General features: G+C 33.3%; 1 protein-coding gene across 3 annotated transcripts; it reads right to left on the reverse strand.

Annotated features, from left to right (window-relative positions):
• Positions 1–568: 568 nt before the first annotated feature.
• LOC112776728 (dof zinc finger protein DOF4.6) lies at positions 569–2,980 on the reverse strand. 3 transcript variants are annotated; one of them, XR_003190162.3, is made up of 3 exons: positions 2,664–2,910; positions 1,130–2,142; positions 569–949 (listed from the first exon to the last, which is right to left on the reverse strand). XR_003190162.3 is itself a non-coding variant. In XM_072227546.1 (2 exons), exons 1-2 carry the CDS (start codon positions 2,685–2,687, stop codon positions 1,192–1,194), a joined length of 975 nt encoding a protein of 324 aa, XP_072083647.1. In that variant the 5' UTR covers positions 2,688–2,980; the 3' UTR covers positions 569–1,191. The 3 variants fall into 3 exon arrangements, 2 of the variants coding, with proteins under 2 accessions (XP_072083647.1, XP_072083648.1); XM_072227546.1 differs by having other exon boundaries at positions 569–2,142; positions 2,664–2,980; XM_072227547.1 differs by having other exon boundaries at positions 569–2,139; positions 2,664–2,903.
• Between the last annotated feature and the right edge of the window lie 8,255 nt (positions 2,981–11,235).

Below are 11,235 nucleotides of genomic sequence, written 5' to 3' on the forward strand. Positions count from 1 at the left end.
ATATTTTTTAAACAATATTATTTAAATAAATATTATTAAAATATAAACAAATTAATTTTAATTTTAATTACACTTACATAATTATTATGATCATCGAAACATATTCATACTAAAATTTACCGTGGATGCAAGTATGTAAGGACATCTTATGGAAGAGTACATAACTCTTATTTTCAAGTGAGCCTAGTTTTAAAAAAATGAAAAATGTGTTTAAATATTATTATTTCTCATTATGGAAGGCAGTGGGTGAGCCTTTTTCATGGGGGGCAGCTTTATTATAAAGCTTAACGAACATTTATTCTTCATGAACTTTATAATTCAATGTCACGTGAATGGATCAGAAGTCTCACCTGGCTTTAATATTCTCCTCTAGCTAGCATATAGCAATAGCAATAATAATAACCTGCTTCATCATGGTGACATATTCTTTATTATGGAATATAGATGAATGCCACTGACACCACTCAAAACCTGAATGAATGCATATTTACGCAGCAAATGCACGGAAAGAAAGAGAGGAGAAAGGAAAGACAAAACAAGGAAAAATTAAAAGTACCACACATAGATATTCACAGTCCAAAGATTTTTAATCTGATATTCATTGCATATACCAACAATAATCAAGTATATAATAGTACAAAAATTATACAATTTCTTTTTTTGTTTTCCCCATTTGGATTACAAGACAGTCAAACAAATGATGGCACAATGCTTAATAAAAAAAAAATAAAGGCATAACATACACTTGATTTATGCTATACTAGGCCCCCCCTAATAATAACTTTGTTATCCTTGAAAAAATGGAGCTAATTACACATTATCAAGTGTGATAATAATAATATAACCTTGTTTTTTTCATAGCACTTGAAGCCTTCCTAAAATATGCTTCATATTTGGAGATCTATCCCACCTTAGCTTGTTCATGATAGATGAAGAGAACTAAGAGGAGCTACATACACATATAAGAAATTAACATGAGAGAGAGATATGGATCCTATCAGCTGTTAGCCAGTTATGAAGAAACCCAAGGTGATGGAAAAAAAATAAAAAAACACAAAGAAAAAGACTTCATACGGGTAAAAAAATATTAATAAATAATTATTCTGCTCCAACTATGAAGCAGAATTACCTATAGTTGGAGAATATCTGTGATGTTCAACCAGATCAGAAAACCTAGTTGAATAATCAATATTACCATGATCCTCCACCTAACATCCCACTCCAATATCCACTTGAATCCCCTTGTTGTTGATGCACCTTGCTGTTACTCTGATTATCAATTGCGTCGGCGTTAGAAACCTGTTTCAAATCCTCAAATGGAAACAAAAGCCTCCCATTATTATTCCCACCACCACTTGTCTGATCTTGTTGATGATGATGAAGGCCTGCAAATCCACTCCCTACAATCCCAATCCCAATCCCATCCAAAGAGAAATTCAATCCTGCTGTCTTATTGAAATCCTGAAGAGCAAAAGTACTATTATTGTACAGCACTGTGTTTGGATCAGGTGGATGATGAGGCAAGAAAGAGTTCAAACCCAAACCCCCTCTTGAATTTGCTGAAGTGATCCCAGTAAGAAGCTCCATTGCTGAGAATTGGGTAGTAGAAGAGGGTGGTGTAGTAGTAGTAGTAGTAACAGTACTAGTAATAGTTGAAGAAGAAGAAGAAGAAGAAAGAGTATTATTGTTTTGTTGATGAACAACGAAATCAGATGGAAAACCCAAGTTCAGATCTTGGCCTTCATGGACTACCTTACCAATAAGCTTGATGTTCTTGTTGGGTGAAGGCGGTGACGGTGATGATGATATTGAAGTAGAAGATCTCTTGTTCTTTCTGGATCCACCACCAACAGGGATGTTCCTAAGGGACCCACCTTCAGTCCAGTACCTTCTACAAGTCTTGCAGAAGTACCTTGGTTGTGTAAGGCTGTAGTTGTTGTAGTAACAGAACTTTGTATTTGTTGAATGGCACCTTGGACAGTTTAGGGCTTGCTCCTTCTGTGGCCTTGGTTTCTTGATGATATTGTTGTTGTTGTTATTATTCTCTGATGCAAGATTATTAGAAGAGGGTGGTTTTGATTGATGACATAATGATGTGTTTGTTCCCACAACTATCTCTTCTATTGGCTTCACCAAAATCTCCTAGTTCACAAAAACACTAATTTGTTACTTCAATAATTGTTTCATGCATAGATAATAATTGAGACTTTCAGTTAGGAATACTCAGATTCCACTAATTTTAACCGTTAATCTTAATCTTAACATTTAGATATATTTGAGATCAACGAGAACAACAGTAGTATTCCCTGAGACTTTTCCATTGAGCATAACTATGTTTAGAGTGGAGAAAAAAGATGAGAAACTTCTTGATGAATTTATCTTCTTTATGGAAAAAGGAGATCAGAAAAAGAAAAAGTGAGGAAAAAGTGAAAGTAACATGTGTTAAAGACAAGTGATGGATATGAATAAATCGCAGTAGTTGCACCAGGGAGGCCAGGGTATAGTACCACGCACTACTAACATATGTATGTAACTTTAATAATTTTAAGGAATCATCATCAAAATAATATCATGGAGAAATATAATCAAGAAATTAAAAGAGAAGGATTATGATTAAGCAAGCAAGTTGATTAGCTACTACTGATGATAATTAATTTAATTACCTGCGGCCACTGAGCTGTGTCCATGGATAGATGAAGAGATCGATATGAGGGATTCAAAGAAAAAAGGAGGAGAGTACACTCTCTCTGAGAAAGAGAAAGAGAAAGAGAAAGAGAGAGAAATGATGGTAGTGTTGGTATGGCTTTTGTTTTTTGTTTTCTCGAAAGGCGTTGCAGAAAAACGAAAAGGGGGAATGTTTTTTGGTGGGTCGGTGTGTTGAGCTAATAGCCTGTGAATGAATGAACGAATGGATCACCTTTGACAACTTTATCGATTTAATAGTGCGTATACTTTCATTATCATGATTCAATGGAAGAGCAACAATATGGGGCGGGTTCTATTATTTAACTTATTTTAATCCTTCATCATGTCACACCGCATATACTGTATAAAATTTAAAAAATGATACGTACAATTGACTCTATAATTTAATACTTGTGTCTTACTCATAATAAAAAATAAACAACATAAAACAATTCAGTAAGGAGCAATGCAGCAGATGTAAAAGGTTTAGAATGCTAACAGTTTTTTATACTAAATTTTTAATGTTCTATTTTTGTTTACATACATGCACACGTATATAAATTTATATATATATTATATAAAAAAAAATTTAAGAACCAACAGAATTTGATATTTTTTTATTAATATTTTTAGTTATTAATTTAATTATTTTAGTCTAATAATTTAATAACATATTTTTAGTTTACACTTTTAAATATTAATGACTAATTACTGGTTAAAAATAATAAATTCTGCCGAAATATTTCCCTTTTTTTTTCTATCAACAAAAATAATGATGTTATATGTACAAGCATTTTCTTTAACCAAATATAATCAAGTTGGCTCAAATTTAAAAAAAATTTCTCATACAATATGTGCACACACTTTTTATTCTTTTTCACATTTTTTCTTATTGACATAACACAAAAATTTTGTAACATATAAATTTTTGTTGCACAGCTCAAACTATTATTGTTTTTTTTCTGTCCTTTAATTTTAATTTTTATACTAATTTTTATTTTTTATCTAATAATTTTGTGTTGAATTCTGATAATATTTAATACCTTAAATGTATTTTATTAGTTAGGTGAGTCAATATTTTAAAATATAATCATTCAAAATTTTTTGTAATGATCACTACAAAATTTTTGTACTATATACTAAAATTTTTGTATTCAGTAATTTTGTTGTACAGCTAAAAAATTATTTCTACTGTTGTTTTTTTTTCTATATTAACTTTTTGTTTTTGATATAATAATTTTCTGTCGAATTTTGGTGATATTTGATACTTTAAATACATTTTATTTATTGGGTAAGTCAATGTTATTCTAAATTTGTAATCTTTTAAAAAAATTGTGTTGTGTATAAAATTTTTTATATTATACACAAAATTTATGTGTTTAATTAGTGGTTTTAGCAAAATATATACAGGAGAAGAAGAAAAGATAATGATAATCATGATAACGAAAGGAGAAAGAGAAAAAAAAATAAAAAAAAAAAGAAGAAAGAGGATAAGAAAGAAAATGAAAAAAAAAAGCAATAATGACGATGATAATAATAATAAAAAAAAATAGCAATCGTATTAAAAAAAAAAAAGCGTGCTTATATATACATAATTTAGTAGAATTTGATTAAAAATAGACTTGACTACCTAATATTTTTGCAACACAAGTATGCATACATAAATCATTCTATTTTGCACCATATTTGTTAGTATTAACTATATATTGATTAAAAAAACAAAACTATTAATCACCTAAAAAATCCATCCATATCTATTGGTTTTAAATTCTATATTTTGTCTAACAATAGATGCTAAATAATCTGTATTAAACGAGATATGATTAATTTTGAATTTGATAACTAATTAAAATATATAAAAAAATTAGAGACTAATAAATTTTAATCTTTTTTATTATTATTTAATTAATATAAATATTAAATTATTTTTAATAAATAAATTATTAATTTATATATATAAATTCTAAAAAATAAAAATACAAATTAAAAAATTTTAATAAATATAAATATAAATTATATATTTTTTAAATATAAAATATTTGTAAATATAAATATAAATTATTATTAATTAAATATTGATTAAAAATAATAATATTTATTGAACGTATAATATTATAAAAATATAAATCAATACATACATGTAATACAACTTGTATAAAATATGGGAATATCGTCTGTTATTAGCGAATGTGATGAGAATATTTTATTCCAAGAAGCGGGAATATATGTCTCAAAATGCAAATCTAACTGATTCGCTAAGCTACAAAAGACTTCCATTAACTCGTTAAATGTTTAAAATTAAAATTGGATGTGCGTGATCAATGTATGATCCCATCAACGGTGCAGATAATTATTGCTCCATGCATTCTCCGAGTAATTTCTTTTTCTTTAATTTCTATTTTTGGTGTTTTTCGCCTGCACCGCCGGATTAATATTATTCGGTTTTGACTTTTTGGTGGGTATGTTCTTAAGAATTAAGTAAAGTGCTCAAAAGAGAGATTTTATTTTAGTAATGGAATGATGATGTGGGTTTACCTGCATCGAGAGTAATCAAGAAAAGGTTGAAGTTAATTATAAAAGTGAGGAGTAAATTAAAAATAAAAAATCTTTTTTATATATTAAAACCAACCATTAAAATTATTAATTATTATATATTTATATATAAACTATATATATTATTTAATCTATTTTTAATATATATTTTATATTAATAACTAATTTTAGTATATAAATATTTTATAAATGATTAAATTAAAATACAAAATCTTATACTACCAATAATCAAGGACAGAGCTACATGCTAGTAAAAGAAGGTAGTAGTGTCCCCTAACTTAAAAAGCTTTAGAATAAAATTTTATTTAATTATACTTTGGATCTCTGTTTCTAAAAAGATAATTCTATAATTTATTTATGTTTAATTAAGAATTCGAAATAAGAATAGGAAATATGTAGTGATAATTTTTATATGTATTTTTACATATTAAATTTAGGATAAATTACTTAAATAAAATAAATATTTTTTAATATTATCTGTTTATAATTTTTTTTAAAAAACTTATATTTTGATATCAACTAGACAATGTTGCAATGATAAGGTTAGTATAGTGATATGGTCGTTACACCTACAAAGCTCGGTAAAACACGTTATACCTCGGCCATAACTCGGCGATATACGTTACAAATACCGCCTTCATGAGTAATAACTCGGCAAAACCGACGTTATGGATCCAAACAACCGAGTAAAAGGCAACATAATGACCATATACGTTATCAATCCTCGCCAAGACAGACGTTGAGGAAAAAACCGTTACTAACAGAGAACCGATCATATAAAAGCAAGGTAAAAGTATCTTTTCCATAGACTTCTTACTTGAATCTTATACTGACTTAAGCATTGGAGTGCCTTTGCATGTACACTCCCCCCTCTCTTCCTCTTCATTGTCCACACTTCTGCAAGTTGAAAGGAAAAGCTCGGAACTGACGAGCTAGCAGTGCAGCCTCCCGAGGAGATAGCTCGGCTGACGTTCCATACCGAGTAACCACTGGGGGCTCGACATTCTCGGCCCATTCCCAGTAGCACCAGGTCAGGTAAAATTTCTTGTTGTTGCAATTGACTACTTCTCGAAATGGGTAGAAGCCCAACCTTTAGCTAAGATTACTTCGCAACATATGACATCTTTCGTTTGGAAGAATATTATTTGTCGTTTTGGTCTCCCAAGACATATCATTACTGATAATGGTCGCCAGTTTGTCGTCAGAAATTTAAATTTTTTTTGCAGAACCTCAAAATCAACCATCATTTCTCATCCGTTGAACATCCATAAACTAACGGCCTCGCTAAAGCAGCGAACAAGGTCATATTGCACGCTTTAAAAAAGAAGTTGGATGACGCCAAAGGCCTTTGGGCCGAACTCATACCAGAAGTCCTTTGGGGGTATAACACTACACCTCAATCATCAACGAAAGAAATCCCATTCAGGCTCGTCTATGGATCTGAAGCAATGATCCCTTTAGAAATTTCACAAGGCTCGGTCCGTACACAGATTCCCGACCACGAAGAAGCTCGGCGAACCGAGTTAGACATCATCGAAGAAGTCAGAGACATGACAAGTATCCGACTCCTTGCGGCACAGCAAGCCATAGCTCGGCGACATAATAAGCTCGTCAGAAACAGATCATTTGAACAAGGAGACTTAGTCCTCCGGAAGACAGAAACAGCTCGAAAACCTCCAAACTACGGAAAGCTCGCTGCAAATTGGGACGGCCCCTACCGAATAGCCAAGGTCCTCGGCAAAGGAGCATACACATTGGAATCTATAGATGGTACTAGCTTACCTAATACCTGGAATGTTTCTTCTATAAAGAAATTCTATAGTTAAAAGTCAGGGCCAGGCTAGTACTCTTTTTCCTACTACCAATATTTTTTTCCAAACAAAGGGTTTTGCTTGGAGAGGTTTTAATGAGGCTAGTCTACCTGCACCTTTGTAAATAAAGGTTCATTAATCAAACCAATTACCTTTCAGATATTCACTACTATATTATTTGTCAATCATTAATCGAGCTAGCAATTTGAAAAGCTTTTCAACTCAAAACGAAGAAGCTCTTTCATCAAACAATACTTACAGCTCGGCAAACCATCCCACATCTTACCAAGATGTCTCTATCAATAAATCTACTACTGTATTCCATGCATTAGATGAATACAACACACAAAGCGCAAATTACCAAAACAAGGATTATAACTTAATCCGTTCCAAATTACAGCAACATTTTTGGCCTGAAAGGCAAAGGAGTCCATAACACAAATGTTTCAACATACAAATCCCAAACAGAATAGCAAGCTAAAAACGTCACAAAAATAACAAGTTCATTTCAAACAAAACTAAATATTCTCAGCTTCATCTTCCGCAACGCCATCATCATCAATTAGTTTACCATCTCTAACAATTTTACCAGGATCCATCTCAGAAAAATCAACTTCAGGACCCATAAATTTCGCCTGAATTGGAGCCCTCTCAAATCCTTCAACAAACGAATCCAAGATTTCATTCTGTTTCTTTTGTTCCATGTCTTTCAACTGAGCAGTGACTTCAATTAACCGAGCCTCCGCACTAGCCAAGTCGGCTTCCTTCTTCTTTAAATCCTCCACATCCTTAGCATAACTATCTTTTGTTTCTTTTAGTAGTTTCTCAACACCACCCAATTTAGTTTGCAACTCAACAACCGTACCTTTACTCTGGGCTAACTGCTCCTTCAAAACCTCAACCTCCTCTCTCTGCATCGCCAACCTCTTATATTTCACCTATTGACTACGACCCAAGCTCGCCATACGAAATCCAACTACCTATAGGTTAAAACAAAAACCTAATTCAAAATAACAATCAGATACAACTCTACAATAACAATTCAAAACGAGAAACATTTACCTGCACATACTGCCCGACGGCTATTTCCCCAACCTCATTGGCCAATGATACATCGGCCGATGATTGGCAAATATCATCGGCCACAGACATATACGGGAAGTCACCTCCCCAAACCAATAACCCATCACTATGTTCAGAAATTTCATGAAGTTTCTTCTGGTTCATCAGAAATGCACGGATTTCCTCCAACAAAACGTCATCCCCCCTTTGACTAGATTCTTCGGATAGGTCAACAACTTCACCCTTTCTTTTCTTCACAAGAACTTTCCTCCGACCAGTTACAGGCTTGCTGACCTTAGCAGCAACAGTAGCTTTCTCCTTATTAGACGAGGATACTTCTTTTTCTAGATTCTTATTCTTGAACCTGGACCTCAAGGATGCAGCTGAGACACCAGGATACTTACCCCCTGTATAAACATATAAAACGAAGTCAACAACATTTCAAGCAAGGATAAAGCACACAAAATAACAAAACTCACCCAAATATTCTATAACCGAATCCCTATTTTCCTCCCACTTTAAAATTTCAAACATAGATATCAAATTCTTCCGATCAATTTGCTCCACCAGGAACTCAATAATGCACACATTCCTCAGAGTTATCACCTCGGGTCCGAGTATATTTTGCGGCTCCGAGCACCACCAAAGGGGAAACCTCTCATCTACAACCTCGTCCATATAAAAAGGAAATTGATTCTCCACACTCCTCACTTTCAGATACATCTCTTTGAATTCTTTAAAGAAAGATTTATACAACTTGAAGATACCAAACCCAGGAGTACTATTTAGATTAACCCATCCCCCTTTCCAAACCCCTTTAGCTTGAAACAAAGAAAAAAACAAATCCACAGAAGGCTTTTCCTCAAGAATTTCCATTAATATCTCAAAATACCTCAAAAACGCTCACCCATTAGGATGCAACTGTGAAGCAGCACAATTTAGTTGCTTCAAAATTTGGCACTCAAAATCAGTAAATGGCAACTTAACCCTCAGTTCCTCCAAAACACAACTATGCATGTAGAAATATTCAAACCCCTGACCCCGGTGATAAACCCTATCTTCCATACTACATGGAAACAACTCCACCCGCACCCCAGAACCAACCCTCACAACCTTACCAGCATCAATCTCCTTAACAGCCGCCTCATCACAAAATAAAGATACCCGAGACTTAACATCTTCACTAACCCAATCATAAGACCAATCAATAGTCTTCTTTTTATCCTTCTCAAAACCCATAAGAGAGCCCAGACAATTAAAATAACAGAGGAAGAAGGAAATGAAAAATCAGTAAAGGATACAAAGGACATGCATACCTCTTTTACTCATACTGTTTCGAAAGTAGCAAGACCAGGGGTCAGGGGTAACCAAGTTGAAACTTAACCCTCAAAACTCAATCACATCAAACCGTAAAGTGTGTTTTGGAAACGTAAAAAATTATTTAATAAACACATCTTTCTCTCTCCTCACTAATGGCTTGACACGACTCCCCACTTTCCCCACTAACATTCTTTTTAATGAAGAACGTTGAACTGGGGGCTCCATAACTAATCAATTTAACCGAGCTATAACTCATCAAGAAGCTCAACCTGCTTCATTAAAAATTTTTCTCAGGCTAAGCTTGGAGGCTGTGATATAGTCATTACACCTACAAAGCTCGGCAAAACATGTTACACCTCGGCCATAACTCGGCGATATACGTTACAAATACCGCCTTCATGAGTAATAACTCGGCAAAACCGACGTTATGGATCCAAACAACCGAGTAAAAGGCAACATAATAACCATATACGTTATCAATCCTCGCCAAGACAGACGTTGAGGAAAAAACCGTTACTGACAAAGAACCGATCATATAAAAGCAAGGTAAAAGTATCTTTTCCATAGACTTCTTACTTGAATCTTATTGGAGTGCCTTTGCAGGTACATTCTCCCCTTTCTTCCTCTTCATTGTCCACACTTCTGCAAGTTGAAAGGAAAAGCTCAGAACTGACGAGCTAGCAGTGCAGCCTCCTGAGGAGATAGCTCGGTTGACGTTCCATACGAGTAACCGACCTACTCTACAAGCAAGAACATATAGTAATTTCTACTTGATTTAAGAGCTTTCTTATTAAATTAGAAATGAATTTACAATAATGGTACTGATATTATCGATTATAGAGATGTTAGAATAGAAATGATAGTAATTGACAAAAATGCTAGTGTTATTGTTTATTAGTATTGGTAAATACAATTTGCATCTTTCTTATATTTTTCTAGTGAATTTACATTCAAATTGTAAGTTTAATCAAGATTCAAACACTTTTTAGCCACTATGAATGCTACTTTAAGTTGTGTGCAATTTTGTTTATTTCAGGTAGCATTCGGATGGATTTGATGGAGTTTTTGTAGAAAAAGAGAAGAAAGTGAATGATGTTGTCAACCATGACCTCCTTGCACTCCAACAAGAATAATTTGAGCTACAGAGGTCCAATTACGTGATTCTAGTGGCATTAGAAAGCTAACTTCTAGAGCTTTCCAACGATGTATAACAGTATACACTTCTTCTCCAGCATACTCGGCCATACTGGCGCCTAACTTGGCTTTCTCCAAGTTAGACACCAGAGTAAGACAAAAGCTCACAATGCACACTGCCAGGGTGGCGCTTAACTTCAGAATTTTGAAGTTAGGCGCCAGTGATCACAAAAGCCTGTACGTGAGTTCAGCCAAGGTGCCGCCTAACTTAGAATTTACCAAGATAGGCGCCATACAAAGGGAAGCAGCGTCCAATTCATTCGGCCATCTCCAAGTCTAACTTCACATGAGTGAAGTTAGGCGCAAGCCCAAATTAAAGAAGTGGTCCTAGCGCATGATGAAGCAAGCAGCGAAGATGTTATTTAATTTTGATTAAAACTTTAATTTATTTATAAATAGGAAATGATATTATTTAGTTTTAGAAAATATATTTTACTTTAATTAGGGTTAGATATAAAAGGGAAAAGAATCAGCCCTTTGGTTTTTTCTCTTCTCTCTTACTTCATTCTGCACTTGACAGTTTTTCTGAATCCTAGTTTTCTCTCTGAAGCATGAGTAACTAAACCTCCACTGTTAAGGTTAGGAGCTCTGTTTATTGTATGGATTGATA

The sequence above is a fragment of the Arachis hypogaea genome, chromosome 19 (assembly GCF_003086295.3).
Source record: "Arachis hypogaea cultivar Tifrunner chromosome 19, arahy.Tifrunner.gnm2.J5K5, whole genome shotgun sequence".
In the NCBI taxonomy this organism is placed as follows: domain Eukaryota; kingdom Viridiplantae; phylum Streptophyta; class Magnoliopsida; order Fabales; family Fabaceae; genus Arachis; species Arachis hypogaea.

What these genes read in the sequence shown, in the direction of transcription:
- LOC112776728 (XM_072227546.1), bottom strand. Translation starts at nt 2,687, where the DNA reads ATGGACACAGCTCAGTGGCCGCAG. An exon ending in ACACAGCTCAGTGGCCGCAG is followed by an intron (nt 2,143 to 2,663) that starts GTAATTAAATTA and finishes TTTGTGAACTAG; the next exon opens with GAGATTTTGGTGAAGCCAAT.